The sequence below is a fragment of the Brugia malayi genome, assembly GCF_000002995.4.
Source record: "Brugia malayi strain FR3 genome assembly, contig: Bm_v4_ChrX_scaffold_001, whole genome shotgun sequence".
NCBI lineage: Eukaryota > Metazoa > Nematoda > Chromadorea > Rhabditida > Onchocercidae > Brugia > Brugia malayi.
In genome coordinates, this window is record NW_025062479.1 from 20,419,204 (window position 1) to 20,440,730 (window position 21,527).

The following is a 21,527-nucleotide window of genomic DNA, read 5'->3' on the forward strand; positions in this document are numbered from 1 at the left end:
GTCAATATAAAATAATAGTTCCGGGAAGACATATGATACCGTACAGTGACGTATATTCAGACATAAACTGCCTAAAGAGCCTAGTCAGCATTACTTCCGACTATGACTTAGTATTTTTGCTCATCACTTTAAATAAATCTATCTTAAAGAAATTTAAAATTCAATAACATATACTTTTTTAACACCTAAAATTTATAGCAATTTTTCGGCTCAACTCAATATCATTGAAAAAATGTAAAAATAAAATTCGTTTGAGATGAAATTTCTCAGAAAAATATTTTAGAATGACATTATCTTAATCAATTAATTAATTTTTTCTAATAATGGTGAAGAGCCATTTGTATAATCGATTACCAGAAAACAAGTTATGATTGCTTTTAAAATGAAAGAAGGAACAGAAACAAAGGATTCATGAATTTCGGTATTGAACTTTGATATTGAATAGCATTTCTGTATTGCAGTCATCTACTCAAATATCCTTCGTTTAAAACTTTTTAAAGACATAATTTTTTACTATCAAAACTTTTACAAAAATACAAACTATGTTATATGTTAAATATAAATGATAATTTATTGAAAAAAAAATCCATCATTCTAACAAAAAAAGACAAATTATGATCAATAAGTAAATAATAACGAAGTTGACAACAATACAATTAATGTTGTATATATATATACACATATCCATGGAAAAGTTTGAAATAAATAGGACGATTCAAAAATCAAAGAAAAAAAATTTTTTCAAAATTATTTCTACTTAAGCAAAACGGAGTGAGGGAGAAGAAAAAGAATAAAAAAGAGAAAAAGAAATGAAAAGAAATGATACAATTTTTTAAAAATAAGAGCATAAGAAAATTTAAATTCAACTAAGTTATTAAGCAATTTTCACGTCAATTCCCATTAAAAAACATGCTATCGTATTTTGCGTCATACGCCGCCGTAATAAAGCTTTTCCAAATTCCGAAATGTACGATTCTTTGCCATTCTGTTCGTAATCCATCAAATAAACAGTGATAAACATGGAAATCTGCAAGATAAAAACTACTGATAAATGAATAATTTAAGCTTACAGTGTGTCATGTCTAGGTCCTACTTTTTGAAATTTTTAAATAAAATTATGCTTCCAGTTAAGGGCACGAAATAAAAGTAATCAATTATTTTAAAATAATTTATTGAATATGAATTTAAAGAATTAAGGAAGAAATTTGGTACCGGTCGTTTTTCAACTATATTTTTTTCAATTTCTGGTGGTATGTATTCCTTGACATCATCCAGTTCTGGTGTACACATTTCTGTTTCAATATCATAGAAACCCGGTTGCATCACCTAAAAATAGCAATAAAATTTAATAAAAAAAAACGAATGAAACTAAAAAATTGGTAAATGTTTCTAGTAATACTTAAAATAATTCTCCTGTAATAAATTTATAAAATCTAAATTTATTCTTATTTGATTACTCATTTCCGAATTTATTTATTTTTTATCAACCAAAAATATAAAGGCACTCTTCTCTTTTTTGTCATCTTAAAATCGCATTTGATCTAAAAATTATAATATGAAAAGAAATTCTGCTAAATAGCAATAAATATAAATTCCCTAATTAAGTGCTAATGAGTAGTCATCTAATAATCATTTTTTTTTTCCTTTTTATCAACTGATCTATAAAACATTTTTCTTACAACATGTAGTGTGAGAAGTAAATAGAGAGATAAATAATAAAAAGTGTGAAAAAAAAAACTGTTTGATATTTACTAATTTTAATTTTACACAAAAAGAAATTACTCTTGTAATTTATGAATTAGTCAGTAATATTGTACGCAAAATTTTTTATTTCATATTCTTATTTAATAATATATTTAAAATATAAAGCATTTCTTTCTCATCAAAGAAAAATTAAGATTTTTTAGGAAAGTTTTTATAAGCAAATTTTTTACGCGCGTATTTGTATTATTTTGTAATTTTTCACATGATTTATGATTTTATTATATTTTGTATGCATTTTAGGATGCATAATGTGGGAGAAAAAAAATTTTAGTATGATAAAAAAATATGATAAGGGACTGATACTATGTTGATTAGATGTTGTGTGAACATATAGACACAAAAACGTCGATAATAAAATTCTGAATTTTCATCGATTTGATATTCGTTATTTTCCTCATATTATGACTGCGGAGCACATATAACTATTCAATAAAAAAAAAAGAAATTAATTATGAGTTTTGCGCTAAACAAATTTTACTGTCAAATTGTTTCACTATTAATGGCATATGTTGTTCATTTGATTTTATACTTCATTGCAGAATAAATAAATACTGATGCAATTAATTAATTATAAGCATAAAGAATTATAATAGCAGTATAAAATCATAAACAATATAAAATGTAATTAAAGATTCCAGCCGTTTTTTTTTTTTTTTTTTTCACCTCGTGTAATTCCAGCAAAAGTTTCATTAACTTCTAAAATGCAAGTCAAAAAAAAAAAATTTTAGAAAAATTCCTTTTCAATTTTTTAGATAAGCTTTTCAATAATTTTAAATCAAAAATTGATCAAGAAGTATTTTATGCCATTAGCATTATACCAATATCTTTTTCCTAATATTTGATTAAATTGAATATATGTGACAGAACTGCTTCTAATTATTTATGAATATGGGAAAAAATGACATTAAATTTTAAGAATAATTTTTTTTTAAGAAAATTAAATTAAGAAAAATGGAAGTTTATTTAGTTGCTAATTAATCATGAATACTATTAAAATGCTGTTTTAGAGAAATTTTTTTGAATGAACTGCTGTAGCATGCACAAAAATTAAGTGATTAATTCGTTTTTAGTGAAATTTACAAAATTCGCATTCCTGCACTTTAAAATGTCAACATTTACAATTTTAAATAGTCAGACATTTCAATATTGTGGTAAAATATACATGGCAAATTTAATCATCAATCACTTAAAAAGATCAGTGTCAGATCATTTTATACAATTATTTTTAAATTGCTGGTAACAACTGAGCTGAATAACTTTTAGTCAGCAGTAATAAGATCAGAGAAATTAATATCAATAATTTATTATTAATAGATGCTAAATTAGCATCAATGATTGTAGGTAATCGAAGAATTAACTTTAGATTTCAAAATATTTAATTAGCATAATTAGTCTACTTTTTTCATCGCGACATCGGAACATTACTACTATATTCATGCATGTTAACTTGCATAAAATATTAGGATGCAAAAAGCCAATTTAGAATTAGTTAGCCACTGATTATTTTATTCACTAATTAATTAAATAATTCAAAAATAAAAATCAACATACCTCACATAGACAATCATTATCAATAAGTTTTTGTATCGTTTGTGCATGTGAACTGCCATGACGTGTTGTTTGATTCCGCATTTGTTTACAGAAATCGCAAAAAACACTGTAATCAATTCTGGCAATAGTGGGCAAGACAAAAATTTCTTTTTAAACAATTAAAAATGCAATCAATAAAATGTTATGCTCAAAGTTATCAGTGTCAACTAGCACAAATTTCTGTTTTATTCAAGCATAATTTTTCATATTTTGCAGAATGGAAAATTTTATTTGTTATTTTTCCATATTTTTTTAAAATGAATCTTAAATATTAATTTACTTAAATTTTTAATTCGATTCCCTCATCTTGAACATTATTCTATTTAAAAGTTAAAATTTCTGCTTGGAATACTTTGTTTTTCTGCTTTTCTCTACATTTTTTAATTCTTTTTTGTTTCAATAATAATTTAAACTTTGAACAATTGAATATTGAAATGGATAATCTATATATTGTATACACGTATGACACATACCTTTTTTTTGAACATTTTGTGAAAGATTATTTTTGCTATTAACTATTTGGTTTTATTTTTGAAAAAAAAAAAAATTAAAATTAAATTAATACCAAGTATTTTCCAATCTTCCACAGGGACATTGATTAATTTTGCTGTTAACTTTTTCCGAACATGGTAATGTCGGATAAGTTGGATCCGGTATACCACCGATTCGCATTTCAATTTCAGCGACTAGATTTCTTACTGGTCGTATAACTTCAACACCAAGTGCTTTAATTTTGATGCATCCTGGTATGGTAGGATTTTTGGGTGTTAATAAAATTTGATCGGGACTAAATCGAATTTTCGGCCGATATTTTGCCGGATCAATGCCTCGTCTTGATAGATAAGCTGAAATTTGAATTCGAAATAAAAATTAACTGTTCCATTGCAATAAAAAAAAGTGAATTTCAGAAATTTGCAGTTTGGTAAAATTTATTTCAATTTAAACCAAAAAATAAAAATAAATTGATTATTCAAACCAAAATTTTATTTAGATTTTCACTCTCTCCCCCATTTCGTTTGTTTTAAATCATAAATTTAGCAATCAAATTGCTCTGATTTATCAATTTTGAATCAATCGAATTATTAAATTAATTTATCAAACTAATTTGTCAAACAAATTAACTTATTAAATTCACATATTTTAATGCTCTGTGAGATGCGCACTTCTTATCGGATTAATATATATTTTAAAATGAAAAATTTTCAAAATGATGAAGGAATGGTTTTAAATTGTATATTACTGATTTTATTTCAGCAATCAGCAACTACTTTACAATTGGTAGCAATAAATAAGAGATGAAAACTGGAAATTTACATTCCATTAAATAAATTATTAAAATTTGTTAATTTGTCAACAATGATAAACTTAAAGGTGAAAGAGTGGTTTATCAATTTAAGCTCTATTAAAGCAAATATGTTTCATACATACGTAAATAGAAAGTTTGATTAAATGTGATTAGACTAATAATTAGTGCAGTGCTACTTTTATTTGTTGATTTGTTTATTTGATTTCACTTTTGAAACTACTTTGAAAAATTTTATCACTTAAATTAAGCTCAGCTAATAAATTAAACAACGAGTTAAAGTTTAACGGAGAAAATTTAATGAAAAAATTTTAAACTTACAACTTCTCGCTGAAAAAAAATGTAACTAATGTTGTCAAAGGGCAAAAAACTAGCTAATTAATAACACAAATACTGCTGAAGCCTAAATTTCAATCAGTGTAAAAAAAGAGAAAGGAAGCAGGCTCATAGCACAATATTTACAATATATATTTCTTTTAATATACTTAAACTAGTAGAAAACTTGCTTATAAAAAAGAAATAATCCGGAAAAAACGAATTCTCTTTGTTTTTGAAAATAGTTAAAGATTGGACAGTTTCTCTATCTTTTATGGAAATGAAACATAATTGTAGAGAAATGAATTATTTCAAACAATTATTCAATACCATTTTCCTACACACTTACAAAATATAATTTTTCTAGAAAAAAATGGAAGGCAAACCTTTTCATCTTTAATTTTATACATTATCAAGGCATTAAGATAAAAGCATTAAAAATTAAAATTCATTAATTCGTTGAAATATAATTATCCTAATTAAAAAATAAAAATGATAAATTATTGATTTTACTCAGGATTTCTTTTGCTATGATACAGTTAGAAATTTGCATTTGTATTCTATTTATTTCTTATTTCCTCTTCCCTTTTTTTTAACTTTGTTACATTCCTAATCGGATGAAAATGGCTGGTCGGAAAAGGTATGAAAACAAATGGTCATTTAAAGCTCATTCGGACGATATAACTTGATATTCTTGAATTAAAGATAAAAGATATATTCTGCCTTTGTTTTTACTTTAATATCCTTTAAATTTTGGTTAAAACAAGAAGAAGTTCAATCATTGCTTATTTCAAAAAATTGTTTAGCAAAAACTTCAAAAATTCTTTCATTAAGTTTTCTTTTTTTTTTTTCCCATTCTTCATTATGTAGTTGTTGTTTGGTAAATAAAATATAATTTATAAAAAGAAAAGAATTAAATAATAAAGGAGTTTTCATTATTAGCACTTTATTGCATTACCTCGCATTTCTTTCATCTGTTAAATAATTTTATTAGAAAGGAAAACAAAGATTAATTGGAACGTGGGAGAAAAACTTTTCTCGTTTTTTGCTTTTTTTCATTTTTCACTCAGCTTTTTTGCTTTATTTGAAGAAAAAAATTTGAAAAAAAAAACATAGTGGTTTAGTTAAATCATAATACTATTCAAATTAAAAAGTTATTGGAATATTTGGTTCTAGTTTCACATTTCAAAAAAATTTTTGGAAACTATGAAATGCCATAATATTTGTGTGACAAGATAAGTCGCTATGTCCATATACATAGTATGTAGAAATGTTAATGATAATGAATGTGACATAATTAAGAAAGGCGTATAGAGATAGAAGTTTAGCAGAAGCTAAAATTCAACAGGGAATGGGAAGTATGGGTTGACACGAGTGCAAAATGGATTTGATAGGGGCTAATACAGATAATGATGGATTTGAAACGGAACGAAATAGGTAGGAGTGAATTTCAAATAGATTGCTGAGGGTAAGAATGAGTGGTAATGGGAAGCAGTCAATTTGTGAGATAATTTAGATAATAAACGAAATATATGAAAGGAAAGGAAAAAAAAAAAAACATTCATTCGCTGGATTTTATTAAACAAAATCATAAACTTACAACACTCCTTAAATTTTTATTTTTCACTAATATTATTACTGCTACTCTTATTATTACTACTACTACTACTACTATTATTATTATTATTATTATTATTATTAATATTATTGTTGTAAATATCACTATTATTATTATTATTTATAATTTTTATTTATCATTATTATTATCACTATTATTATTATTACTATTGCTATTATTATTATTACCATTATTATTACTACTATTATTATTATTACTATATTATCACTATTATTATTATTACTATTATTATTATTATAACTATTATTATTATTACTATTATTATTATTACCGTTATTATTATTACTATATATTATTATTATTATTATTATTATTATTTATTATTATTATTATTACTATTATTATTATTATTATTATTATTATTATTATTATTATTATTATTATTATTGTTATTAATTACCCGATTAACTTAACGACTTGAATGTTTGCAAACAATTTTACAAGCACTTTATTGAAAAATAATTTCAAAATAATTAAAAAACAATATTTTTGTTTTACCTGTGCCACATGCACCAGAAACACGAATATTAACTTCAGCTCGATCCTGCTGCGCTTCAACGTTATTATTATTGGTTTGAAGAAGCAGCAATCCAGCTAATAACAGATGAAGTGAGGTAAAAGGAAGATGAAAAAGTGAGACTTGAAGTTGAAACATCAATGAGGTGTTGCCGATAGGCGGTAAATGTATTGAGTTTTTGGAGCACCCACAAAGATGGGTGATATGGGTCGGTAATAAACGGAGATGGGTGGGTCTCTTCATTCATTACTCTTCCCCCTCTTCAAACACCATCAACAATATATCTGAAGTCGTTCGGGTATGATAACAACAATAACATATTTCCTAAAGATGAACAAAAATAATCTCGACAAAATACTACAGCAATAGAAGATGACGACGACGATGATGATGATGATGATGACAACGATAACATTAACGATATATGGCAATGAACAAGAAGCAATATGCGAAAGTGATGACAATGAAATATGGTTGTAAAGGCATATATATATATATATATATATGCTTGGAAAAGACAATTTAATTGGTACTTGAAATATTAAATACTATTAAATTATTATTACTATTACTATGAACGCAAATAAGTCATCATTACTCACACCATTACCATTCATTATCAACGTAAATTGAAAAGAATAAAATTTTATACTGCCTATCATTTTCACCATTTTTACATCGCAATCATTACCATATTATTATTATTATTATTGTTATTATTATTATTATTGTTATTATTATCATTGTTTTTATTATTATTATTGTTATTGTTATTATTATTATTGTTATTATTATCATTGTTTTTATTATTATTATTATTATTGTTATTATTATTATTATTGTTATTATTATCATTGTTTTTATTATTATTATTGTTATTGTTATTATTATTATTATTATTACTATTTTTATTAACAATATTATTATCAATCAATAATGACAGTAACGTTGCATTTCCTCCTTTCGTCATTTCCTGTCCGTTCATTTTAATTCCTTTGATTTAAATTTATTGAAAAAAAAAAAAAAAAAAAAACAGAACAAAAAGAGAATTAAAATTTTTTACATCACATTTTCATCAAAAGATGTATGTAATGTAAAGAGAAGGAAATAAATTTTTTTTAAACTAAATGATTTTCAAAGAGAAAAGAGACTGTGCTAATTGCACAGCAGAAAACTGTAAGCAGACAAATATTTCTCCTAAAGACAATTCAAACAATAAAATTAAAGAGAAAAATCGAAATATTTTTTCAAATAGCATGAAAAATAAATAAATAACATTAATCCTGGTATTGATATTCTTTATTTTCAGTAGATAAAATTAATTGGTAAGTAATCCGCCATTAATTGATTAATCAATTTTGTCACAGTTGATTTAACAGTGGGAAGAAAAGGAAAAAGACTGATCATGATTAATGTCATTTGATTACATTATCGAAATCACTAGACAGCACATACCCAACCCATTTTTAAACCTTCTCTTTCCTTTGTTAGTAGGTGGAATTTTTCCTCGAAAAAAATAAAAAATGTAATCAATACTTCATTTAGTTTCAAATATATATATATATATATATAATAGTAAAATAGTATGTTCCCTCATTTAAAACAGTAGGGAAATAATTTGCATAAATTACAAGCATCTTTTTTTTTGCTTTTTTTATTGGGAATATTCTTTTTTAAAACCAAAAAAAGAAAAAAAAAAAAAACAAACAAACGTCAAATTAAAGTTTCTTTTACCTATCATTGTCTGTTAGGAGCATATTGACAAATATCTAAATTACTATCAAACACACCTACCTTTTTGCAAATGATGTTAAAACTAGCCACTATTGACAGGTGCTATTCAAAATTCTTCTCTTATGGAACGAAAAAAAGGGTGTTTTATGTGAAAAACATGGATGTTTATAGCATAACCTCAACCTTTGATATTGGGTTATTGATAAAACATTACATTCCTAACGATGCAAAATCCTTATACCATATGCCTAAATACTAATCATTAGAAAGAAAATTTTACACTGATTACGAAATTTCAGCTCTGTAAAAATGAAATGGAAATTTACAAACACTAATAATAACTTCCATTTTGGAGTCGATATCAGGTTGAATGATAAGAGTTCAATAAACTGAGTGATATTGAAAAATTTAACTTACCAAGATTGATAAATTGCCAAATTCAACAATGTCACAAGACACATCACTTTATGCTATATATAAATCATGATGAATACTTAGTTTTTTATTGAGGAAAAAAACCGATATCAGAGAAAACTGACTGTCAATAATAAAGTGTCTCACATTAAAAAATAAAGAATATATAATGACTTTTTACACGGGTTACTAAACCTATCTGCATGCACTGTATCAACAAATCAATGATATTCGTTAGAGTTTATGATTATAGAATAAATGATGTATTTTTCTTTTTTTTTCTTGAACTAGCTGTCAAAGTTTAGAAGCACAGATGACTTCTAATGAGGCGAAAAAAGAAAGAAAAAATAAAATGAAAAATTTTTGAAATTTGAGAATAACAAAGTTCCAGTTAATAATATTAGAAATAAACATTTGTAACCCACAATTCATTAAACAGATATCACTGGTTCTTTAACATACATCGCACAGGATAGTGGAGAATAAATTTCACTTTTACAAGCTTCAGTCTTCAATCCGAAGCAATAATAAACGGTTCTGTTGCTTCATCAAGTTTCTTGTTCACGATTTCTTAAAAATTAGAACAATTATTGGTAAAAAATTAGTGCTTCATTATATTTCATATTCAAAGACAGAGTATTCTGTAAACTGTTTTATGTTTCACAAGATCGTAAAACTTTGCATCTGTGAACACAAAATATGATTAAATATTTATTAAACAATGCAAAATTTATGATGGTTCAGATAAATAGGCTAAAATTTTCGAATAATTGCACGTTAAAATCAAAAGACAAAAGAACTAATCGCTATACAATGGCAAATCTACTGAATTATATTTAATGATAAGAACAATCCTTTTAGGGATTTGGAGAGTGAGGGCCACGGCCCGATTCTCAGTTTTCTGCTCGGATATGCTATTACCAAAAAGAAAAAGAAAAACTTTAAAATTACCAGTTTCAAAATTTGAACTCCCAACATTTTTTGTTGGATTAGATTTAACGTGTTTCGCCTGCTGACCTCGTGCACTTTTCTGCAAAGGAAAAACAATAATAGAATTTCTGTTCTTATTGCAAATTTTTTTTGATAACCAATTAAATTCAATAAAAATGTTTGTCCTGAAGATGCATGAGTTTATACATTTAATTTAATCTGCCAGGTAACTATTCCTTGAGAACCTTACAGTTTACAGTGGATGTTTTCACCCAATATTACTTCCATTCAAATGGATTCATGCGATGAAACATAAACTACAAAAGAAAAAAAAAATCATGTGAAAAGAAACCTGGCCTAAATAACTGATAGAATACAAAAATATTAACATAACACAACAGATATGTATAATAGATAGAGCTAAAATTCGCACGCTTCTGTGAATTGGATAAACTGTGAATTTAAAAGAACTCACATCCGAAGTAGCCTTAGCGGTAATAGCATTTCTACCAGAAGTTTCGACAGCAGCAGTTGTTGTAGCAGTAGAACTAGCGTTAGATTTTGCATGCCGTATTTCTGGCTTAGCCTGATCAAAATCTCCTGCTGCAACAGAAGCAGCGAGTTGACTAGCAGTTTCCGGATCTATCTCATCACCTTCATCAAGCAGTACATAAACTGGTTCACCATTTGCGCCTTTCAACGCCTGTACCTAAAAGCAGAGAAAATAATAGTGAAAATGGATATATAAATTCCAGTTTCAATTCTATTTCTACTTCATTTCATCTTTCAATATTTCATAGTTTGGCCACATAAAACCCATATAAAAAAAAAAAAAAAAACACAAACAAACTTTTTTGAAATCGACACCATACTGCGCTTTGAGCGTCGCAATTGTAGCCGGATCAGTAATAATACCCTCAGAATCCTCTGCAACAGAAATAAAGTCTGAACAGAATAGAGGAAATTATATACGCATAGTAGTAAGGAGAAAAGCATAGCTTACACCGCTCAATTTACATATCATTTTGCTTTAGTCATTTGAATGCTTCAATTGAATTAATTTCTCTTTTAAATACTTCAGTGTCACACTTCAAATCAATTCGACTTACCTTGGCCTCGAACCATTCGCTTGCGTTGCGTACTATTACCCTACAAACGTAATGTCTTCAAATAAAAAGTATTTTATTTAATAATTTGCTTGACTTCAGTGAATAAAAATGTACGCAGTGGTTGCATGATCCGTAGTAAGAAGAAAGAACTACTGGTAATAGTAGTGCCATTAGCAGGATTTTGTTAGTTTTTGACCGTGATGTCCGCATTTTATTATGTAGTAGCAACTGTTTCTATTATTAGCATTGTAATTTCAAGCTACTGAGGAATTATTTTTTTAGCAACTGTTGAATTAATTTCCTCAACCTGTACAGATGATGTAACTATACAGAAGCAAATTCTACGACTAATTTTAAAATACTTTTTTAATATAATACTCATAAATAATATTTATATAATAATAAATGTAATACTTAAAATACTTTTTAAGTATTTAAAATCCTCGAACCTACCGAATCGCCAGTAGTAGAAGCAAATTCAGGCATTAAATCCGGGTGTTTGGAGCGAAGGTGACGAATAGCTCGGCACATATTAAACGGTCGATGTAGCATATATGTCATGTTGCATACTAAGCATTCAATTAACTGCGGATTGATGAATTCCATGCAACCATCAGAAATCCTTTCCAATCTTGTCTGTAAATGAAAATTCTAATTTGAATCCCAAGCTTTAATATTATTACTAGGAGCTAATGTCAGATGTAATAATAATCATAAAACATTTTAGTGAAGGTCGGATGGAATAAAATTAAAGCAGAAGAATTGCTTTAGACCAAGTATGATTTCTCTTGCGTTATAAGCAAGATGCAAAGCTAACTATTCAAACGCCTCTACTGACCTATTGGTTATGCAAAACTTGTATACATCAAGTTCATTTTTTTTAATTTAAAAAATGGGGGGAGGGAAAAATTGAACAATTCCTAACTTTGCATAATTCATACTGCATGCTATGTAGATGATGTGGATGCTCAGTTCGGAAGTGACGTATTGCTCCAGCACTTATCACAGCTGCTAAAATATCTCCGTTACACATCTTACATTTCCAATGACAATCGTTTACTGCTTCCACATATCGGCTGTTTACTGGCGCTGCCTGTCGTAACGCTGGCATTATAAACTGACGTTTTGGTTTACTTCGACGACCTGAAAAAAAAAAAAAAAAAATAATAATAATAAATAAATAAAGCCGCATAAACGATATTATCTGTTAGGCATTGATATCATCTGAAAATTGTTAGGTTTCATTTTATATTTCAATATATTGTACAATGTGATGGATAATGGCTAATGCAATCGATAAAATTTTCAGCAAAACAATCAACATAAAAAGGAAGAACTCATATAAAAAGTCAAACATAATCTACCATCTATTATGATACAAACAATATCGCCGCTAATCATATTTAATCATAAAGTCCTTTGAAAATCTCAAGCAGTTAATACCAACCGAATGTCATTCGACTATTTACATAATTTGTAGTCCTTTCTTCTTCTTCCATTTCATCATCTTCGACATCATTTGTATTTTTTCCTTCTTCACAGAGTTTAAGTCGCTTTTCTATCGCTATAAAAATATGATTTCTGAGCTAATAACCACATTAACTGATTACTACAAGGAATTCATCTCTTCTGTTCCGAAATAGCTACGTAGTATTTGTTACGGAGAGTAAAATAGAAAATTTTTGTGAGGATATGTCGTTCAATCCAGTGCGAAAAAATACAGCAAAAGAAAATAGAAAATAAAATAAAACAAACCAGCATGTAAACGGGCTTCTGATGTATGCATTGTACCATATTTCCCACATCTAATGCGATGTTCATCTGGCATTGAAACATCAAATCCATCACCATATTTCTCCAACAAACGAGCATTAATAACAAGCTCCTTAAAAGAAAATTTTATAGTTAAATACATTTAGAAGTCTGTAAACACTTAAGATGTTGGCAAAATTCATAAAAGAATTAAGTCATTGCACTAGAAAAAAACGCACCTGTAAACAAAGATTACATTTTGGCACTTCAACTTCTTCTGGATGAACTTCCGAAAAATGCATGGCCAGTGCTTCAGCTGCCATAAACATACCACACCAAATACATTGTAAATTCGCTCCACGATCAAGTGATGTATCGATGACAGCAAAATCTTGAATTGATAAAGGTTTCCCGAGTCCTGGCTGTGGCTTCTGAAAAAGGAAGATAAAAAATATATCATTAAATGAAGTAAACTAATTGGTCAAAGTCAACATTAAAATAAGCATCTTACTGGAAAGTTTACAAGAATAGCCAGAATATTTTTAATCAATTCGGAAAAAATAAAGTCATACTTTTATTCGACCAGGGCTCTGAGACATAAAAAAAAATCATATTTCAGTTCAGTTAAATCCAGATGAAAACAATCAGATAAATTCTTATGAAAAGAAAATTTCAGAAACAATCTAAAAATTATTCGTAACGGCTTCCGCTTTAAACTAATAGATAGCTAATATCTACGAAGTCCATAAGGATAAGCATTATGTAACCCTAAGTTTCCACTTTCCAGCACACTGATGAATCGATGGATGCCATGCATTGAAATGTCGAACTAGATGCACAACTTCAAATTTACGATTAAGAGATACTACCGCATTGCAAATACCACAACGTGCATGTTGTTTATCCACCAGAGTTACGGGTACCTGCATGCAGCATTTATTATCTTAGTTGTCGCTGACATAATAAGCATTACAAAAGTTTATGAATTTCAAATAGAAAAAATAAATGAAGTTAAAGTCACGTAACTAAATGAATCAAAAAGAATAACACGAATTTTATAAACAAATCACATACAGATTTATTCTTCATGACAATGCAAACACTTTAATAACGATTATGATTCATAGTTAAAGCAGAACATACTGTAATTATCCGTTTTTTGACTGCTGTGTCTGGTTCTCAGGTTTAATTAGTTCAAAAATGCATGCAAATAATACAAATAAAACATACTGCGCGACCTAACTTTTCGAACATTTTTTTCCGCAAAGCTGTTATTAGCTGATTAAGCGACATTTCGTTTGGGTTGACACGAATCTGAAAACAATAAAAAGGTTTTGAAATGATGCTTGAACACTTCATCCTATTTAATTTATCGCAAATTTTTGAACGTTAGCATAATTTGAAAACTTGCTCTATATTAGGCGCTTCCACCTTAAATAGTTCAAACACCTAAATTTTCGTTTTCACAGGTATAAGCGACTTAAAATATTATAAGTTACTGTGTTAAACTTTTTAATACATCAGAAAGTCCCTACTTGCATGCTGGTAGATAATCTACATATGAATTCTATCACCACAAAGATGACTAAGGTTCTCGCTGCTGCAACCAGTTTTATTGCATTAAATCAAAATTTAAACGCTTTTACCGTAGAAACGCTTCGATAAATACGATTGGAATTATGACTAGATGAAAGATCATCATAAATGTTGCACACATTATCTTCCATGCGTCGCTTCTCTTCATTTAACTTTTCTCTTAACCAAGTTTCATATGGAACATCCTCGAATGCCGTTACGCCTTCTTCTAATACCTAAAAATTACTGAATAAATAAAACCACAATGTCCCACAATATATCACAGCCTTTTTCAACCTTTTAATTGCAACTAATTTCTTAACAACTTTCTTGGAAACGTTGAGAAATTAAATTTAGGAAAACAAAACTCAAAAAGAAAATTAGCGGATGAGAAAGCCGAAAATATGAAATAATTTCCATTACTTCAGGATGATGTTGTGGAATATGGGAACTGAGCAGCAAGTCATACAAAACAATTTCACCACATAAGCCGCAACATATATTTTTTGAATCCAAAAAACTAAATTCAACCGCTCGGAGATCATGGCGTATGTTCGCTTCAACATTATCACCTTCGCTCATGAATAGGGCGTTTTCGTCTAAAAGACACCAAACATTAATCAAGAGTTGTCTGGTTTTGATGGAACATAGTTTGCATTATTGAAAACTTAGTATCACAGAAACAATATATAGAAAAAATCCTAGCACACTGACAGCACAGAAATGTAAATTGAGAAGGAGGAACTAAAATTATTAAATCGCTCTTCATCATATGAAAGCCGACATTACTATGAATGAGTTAAGTTTATCATGAAATGAAAATAATTGGAAATTTTGAAACTTGGAAAGTCTAAATTTATCATTTTTTAAAAGAAATTTAACAGACTAAGTATTCAAACACGAAACAACCAAAAAAAAGAAGCTTGCCATCAAGAGTTTGCCCAGGAGCAAGCTGTATGAATTGTTCCGTTCCGTTTGGTGTTTGAACACAGATAACTTGCATCTCACCCATGCCATCAGTAAAATTCGTTACATCCTTTAATCAAAAAGATCAAAAATTAAAGCAAAAAATTCAAAAAAATTTATGAATTGGATGGATAGAATAGAAATTATTTTAATATAATTTCAAATAAAAAAATAACGAAAGATGTACATCATGTTTATTCGCACTTGAACGCTGTACAACTTTCTGCAGAGCAGGACTTTGAGGTTCTAATTCTGGTGGCGCTTCATCATCGTTGGATTCGATACCATCATTAACCTGCTCGATCACAACCTCTTGCTTTGGTATTGTACGACCTAAATTCAAGGACTTTTAATTACGATATAATATAATATAAAACAAAGAAAATAAACGGCACTGGTCACATCATTATCTCACAAAACGATATAACCGGCTGAAAAATCTATCGTTTAGCACAACATTTCTCCTGAAAACTCCAACTACTTCTATCATACTTCTTGTGGTAGTGAAATTGGATTATATACTATTTCAAAGAGGTCACAAGTCACAAATCTAACACACCTTCTTGTGTTTCCTGAATAGGTTGGCTTCGCATGCGTTCTGCACCCATAGTACTATCACAATTACTCCCTTCTTCAGCAGCACCTGCAGTCACAAGATCATCGTCATATATCAGCTCCTCTTCTTCGAAACTAGTCTCGATAAAATCATTGTCACCAAGACCAATCTCAGCATACATAACCTTAAAAATTTTTTAAAATAATTTCGTCAAAAAAAGAAATAATAATTTCATTATTTCACAAAATTTTTTAAAACTTTTTCAACAGCGAAGGTGTAGACTTAAATCAAAGAATTGTCACTAGTTTTGGTTCGATTATCAGTACGTTACACAAAACTGCTTGTTTCAATTCAAACATTAAGGGTATTGGTGTTGGAAACATGCATTTAGGAAAGAAAATAAGACATGATTATCAACTTTGAATCTGACTTACATCATCAACGTCATCCAGTATTGGCTTTTCTTCTTCGTAATAATATCGACTGAAAACAAAAATAAATATTTCATAGCCTCAGATATTAACTTCTAACTTCCATAGTGTGTGAAAGTTCCTACGTATAACATTTAAAATCATGTTAATCATATTTATTTCTAGGAAAAAAAATGCATCAAAGCATGTCAATAAATTCACTTTATATTCATCAATTTATGTTTCAATCTAAAGAAAATCCTTCTTGTCAACGAAAATTTAAGCATTATTGTTCTTTACTAATATACAAAAAAAAAAAAAAAAAAACTAGAAACTGAAATGTTGGGAACCATAAACTTAAGCATATATTACGTAAATCAATAAAAAATCAATAAGTCAGGCATCTACATTACACCTTTCAATTTCCAAAATACACAAAAATGTGAAGCACATACTTCGTTCTAGCATTTCTTCCCCGTGCATCTCTCTGAAACAATTCTCGTTCTTGTAATCTTCTTTCCCTGTGTTTAGCCGTTTCATCTAAATAATCGCGACTAATTGCAATATTTTATTTTCGAAAAACCACTTAAACATGTATCAAGCATCATAGGTTAGTTTGCTTAAAAGTTAAACTCACCATGTTTACGTTTTGCAACTCGAATATGTGTTCGTTCAGTTGTCAGTAGAGGTGCAGTTGCCGGCATAGGTTTTCGGTCCAATCTCAACATACTCGAAGAGCTACTACCAGTTGGTCCGTCGTATCCATAACGGATATCATCATCAACGAATATATCACGTCTTGTTGGCGAAATACCTTTCTGGGCTTGACTTAAGACATACTGTTGGAAACCTTCTCCTAATTCGTCCTTTCGATGGTTTCCAAATTCACTCGTTATTTTTTTAACAGCTGAAAAAGTATAATGTCTGCAGTGCAGTTGAACCTTGTATAGCTTAACTTTCTGACACACCTAAAGATACTTTGGTGATTGCTTTCGAAGCAGGCTGGAAGTTTCCTAAATCCATTCAGTGTTTTCTTACTGGCATATTTCCATTTAAATTTATGAAACAACACAAAAAATAAACTATACACGATCCAACATCAAGTTCTGCCAATGAATCATCGTTACTGGTGACAACATCTACTGCATCATCCTCATAATTATGTCCAACTTTCCCTTGATGCATAATCCGCGTTTTCTGAAATTCTTCCACCAAAATAAATCTATTTCGCCACTCAGAGCATTTGCTCTTTGCTTGCAAATTAGCAAAATTTAATTCTGCTCAATAAATATATTCAAAAATCTGTTTTGAAATGATTTGTAAAGTTTAAAACTTCACTCGTATAAAATCTCTATATCGGATTACTATAAAGGCATGTAATAGTATTAAAGTGTTGAAATAAATTCTGTGAGTGAAGGTATTCATAAAGTGGTGTGCTGAAAAGCAAAGAAAACTGGCTTGAAATCACATTTAAAGAAGTAAAATTGTTCGATAAAATTATAAGTCTTCCAAAAAACCTGTCCCTGAGCTGAAAACAAAAACAGCATTGTGGTCATGGAAAGCATTAAACTAGAAAAATAAACTGTCCCCTTCAGTTTGAATGACTTTCTCCGATGTTACATTCCAAGCGGTTTGAGACAGATATTCAGTATCAGTGAGAAACTTCTCTACGTAACAGCAAAAAATACAAAATAAAAAAAAAAAAAAAAAAAAAAATCGAAAGAGCAACTCAATTCTTCATACATTAATCACAATTCCTCATACATTTAAACAGTGGCGGATTGTTACATGTAAATCCCAAAAAAATCTTACCGAAACTTCATCAGCAGAACTGAACCCTGATTTTTTTAAACGTTTACTCGAACGTATAGGCTGCTCGGACTCGCAACATGCCTCTCCAATTTCAGACTGGTTCTAGAATTTCTTGACGTAGAAAAAACAATTACTACAAGTTCATATTCAGTATCTAATATATTAACGTAATTTTCATCACCTATCCAAAATAAGATATCAATGATAATGTTTAGTATTAACATATACATGCATGCCTAAATGCTTAAATGATAAATTGTGAACGTTCAAATGACCTGAAACATCCATCGAAGTCTTAAAAAGAGTCCGGCTATTCCATATGCTAGCATCGGATCACTGACTATCTTATAAAAAATTAGTATTAGTGAGTCTAATGAATCTATTCACTTTTCTTAACGATTATTGTGTTGTCCTTTCTTGATAATATAAATTTTTTTTACATTTGAAATTCCAAAAAAAAAAACACAAAATCAGAGTTTCTTAAAGACTGCAGCCAGAAAACTTACTCGTAAAACTTCTTGAGCATCGGGAAATGGTCTTCGTCTTGTTCTTCTTCCGGCATCACCTGCTTTTGAATTATGGTTCAAATTGAATGGAAATAAATGGCTTCATAATTGAGACGCTTCAGTTCAGAGCAAACCAATTAAAAAAAAAAAAAAAAAAAAAAAAAAAAACTAACAAAAAGGGAACAAACCTGATTCGACTGTTGTTTCATTTGCTGAGACACTGATTTCACGTTTAGTTCTGAAATGACACATTTAATATATTAAAATAGTTCAGTGAACGGTTACAAATACCAATAATGATCAAATTTGAAATCCAATATGCTTAGTTGGCCCTATGTTTCATGACAGTTAATTGATAAAGCAGCATTTCCATAATTTCACCAAATTATTTCTAATAAATATACTTGAAGACTAATTCAACTTTATAAAATGCTAGCAGATGGCATTAATGGATATTTTCCATGTATACCACGGTAAAACCAAGTAATATAGTTAAAAGGCTAATAAAATATCCCATATATTATGCAATATTTTTAGAAAAATACGACCACGTTTGAAGGGTAAAGACTAAGCGGTCCTAACAACTGCTCAATTATTGCAACAATCATCCTCCAAACATGAGTGACGTGACCATACACTTTATAAATCAAGTCGGCATAAAGAAATACATTATAATGAATTAACCAGAAATACCTTTTTACATACATGCAGAAGAAATAAAAAGAGTAAATGATACTATATGCTTCAAGTAAGTATTTTCGTCTACCTTTCACGAGTGGAATCATCATTTTCCTCTTCTGCTCGTCCCTTTACGCGTATCTTGCGTGGATTTTTGCTATCTGCGGAAAGCAGTCATATAAACATATATAAATAGATAATAATTTGCATTTTTTAGCGATTTGATCAGCTGCATAAAGGGTGAAAAGAAATATATTTGTAATTTTAACAAATTAAATGGAACAAGTTTATTCATTTTTGCTAATAAATATGGCAATTTAAGGATTCTTCCTAGTTTTCATTTATATGTGTTTTTCATATTTATCTAAATTATCATCTAATTCCCGCACAACGGTAACACTTGTTTTCCTTTCTTTTAAAAATGCTATGTGTACCTGCATCAGAATATGAAAATAAGGGATGTATCTAAAATAATTCGCTTCTCTTTTCTAATGGTGCTACTGCCGGAATGGAATGATCTCTATATACCCTGTCGAATGAAGAAATAATAGAAGTAGTGGGTGCTTTATGTTGCAGTATACGATTTAAAAGATAAGCAAAATGTTTTTTCCTTTTTCTTTTTTTCGTCTTTACAACTACAAGCGGAGAGGTACGATAGCTCATAAAAATGATACTATTATTCATAAAAGTAAAAAACACGAGTATAATTTATTAAACATCGCAGAAGTATTATAAATGGATAAGGATATGGTAACAAAAGAAAAAAAATAATATTATTAAGTATTGTTGGCCATATCTTTATCCAAGAATTACTTCAATCTTTTTTATTAATTTCATAAAACTTGAATATTTTTTTTAAAGAAAAATTTTAACCAAAAAAAAAGAAAAAGACTTATGATAATGATATATGGTTAAGTAACCTTCAGACATAATATTGTTACTGTGTGGCGTAAAATGCCCTTTCGTATTTTACATCAAAATTAACCAAAACCGATATGAATATATTAGGAGCTTTGCTCCACCGATGCACTCGAAGCGATTCCCTGTTGGTCTCGTCTGGAAATATGCTTAATAATAATGATTAGTTTAAATAAATATAATTGTAAGAATTGAAATCATTGAGAAATACTCGAACTAATGACAATTGTTTTCTTTAATGGTTTTCAATTAATTAATATGATCACATTAATGATATTATTATGCACAACAAGTATGAATAAGAAAGCACACATGCTGACAACTCTCTACTATATCATTTGCAGAACGTCCCGATGTATTTCATCGACTCATGACGTCATTCCAATTCAATTACAATTGGTTGGGACGTGATGAAATACTCCAGCTCATATAGCATGGTTAAGTACATGTCCCTGTTGCAGTCAGGTTAAATTTAAACTTAATTCCTTTCACTTTTTTTTATCAACTCCATTTTTACATTAGTTCCAATTTTCATATTAACTTCACTTTTTACAGTAATTTCAATCTTTACGCCAGAATTTTTGCTATAATGTTGTCTAACTATTTCTATTATTTTATATGTTACGAAATTATGGTAAAAATGTAATGCATAAGAATGAAAAGATGAACCTTTGTTTTTTTCTTTTTCGTTTTTGTAATGTCATAATGTATACAGGAGAAGTGATAATTCTGTGCATTAACTACTGATTGCATAAGTATGTGCATAGTGATATATATGTACACCTGTGCATATATAACGATGCTTGTGCATACGATATAAGTATGCTTAATGATGCTTTACGTAATTTTACGAAGCAGTCAGTGCATTTATACGTTCACAAAAATTTCCGTCTATACATATATATTTAAATTATCGTAGTTCCCTCGAAGCAAATTATGAGCAAATGCTCACCTAGAATGGACTTGTACTATTTTCATCTGAAAAACATAATCATTTCCAAGTGTACACAAACAGAACAGTTTCTTGTGACTTATATTT

At 28.6% G+C, this 21,527-nt stretch overlaps 2 protein-coding genes across 2 annotated transcripts; both read right to left on the reverse strand.

Annotated features, from left to right (window-relative positions):
- Nucleotides 1-874: 874 nt before the first annotated feature.
- On the reverse strand, nucleotides 875-7,371 carry Bm2391 (Uncharacterized protein; the record flags this gene model as incomplete). Its single annotated transcript, XM_043075543.1, has 5 exons — nucleotides 875-1,027; nucleotides 1,213-1,326; nucleotides 3,316-3,421; nucleotides 3,920-4,199; nucleotides 7,110-7,371. The coding sequence occupies 5 exons, from the start codon at nucleotides 7,369-7,371 to the stop codon at nucleotides 875-877; spliced, it is 915 nt and encodes a 304-aa protein (XP_042931477.1).
- Nucleotides 7,372-9,787: 2,416 nt separating this feature from the next.
- On the reverse strand, nucleotides 9,788-20,500 carry Bm3806 (Uncharacterized protein; the record flags this gene model as incomplete). The annotated part of the gene is made up of 26 exons (XM_043075544.1): nucleotides 9,788-9,846; nucleotides 10,228-10,306; nucleotides 10,682-10,915; nucleotides 11,057-11,133; nucleotides 11,316-11,355; nucleotides 11,769-11,951; nucleotides 12,241-12,458; nucleotides 12,763-12,879; nucleotides 13,071-13,200; nucleotides 13,307-13,498; nucleotides 13,835-13,990; nucleotides 14,298-14,381; nucleotides 14,714-14,878; nucleotides 15,066-15,241; nucleotides 15,552-15,678; nucleotides 15,796-15,941; nucleotides 16,168-16,348; nucleotides 16,599-16,647; nucleotides 17,030-17,114; nucleotides 17,212-17,481; nucleotides 17,663-17,771; nucleotides 18,387-18,488; nucleotides 18,893-18,951; nucleotides 19,081-19,130; nucleotides 19,659-19,731; nucleotides 20,491-20,500. 26 exons carry the CDS (start codon nucleotides 20,498-20,500, stop codon nucleotides 9,788-9,790), a joined length of 3,171 nt encoding a protein of 1,056 aa, XP_042931478.1.
- Between the last annotated feature and the right edge of the window lie 1,027 nt (nucleotides 20,501-21,527).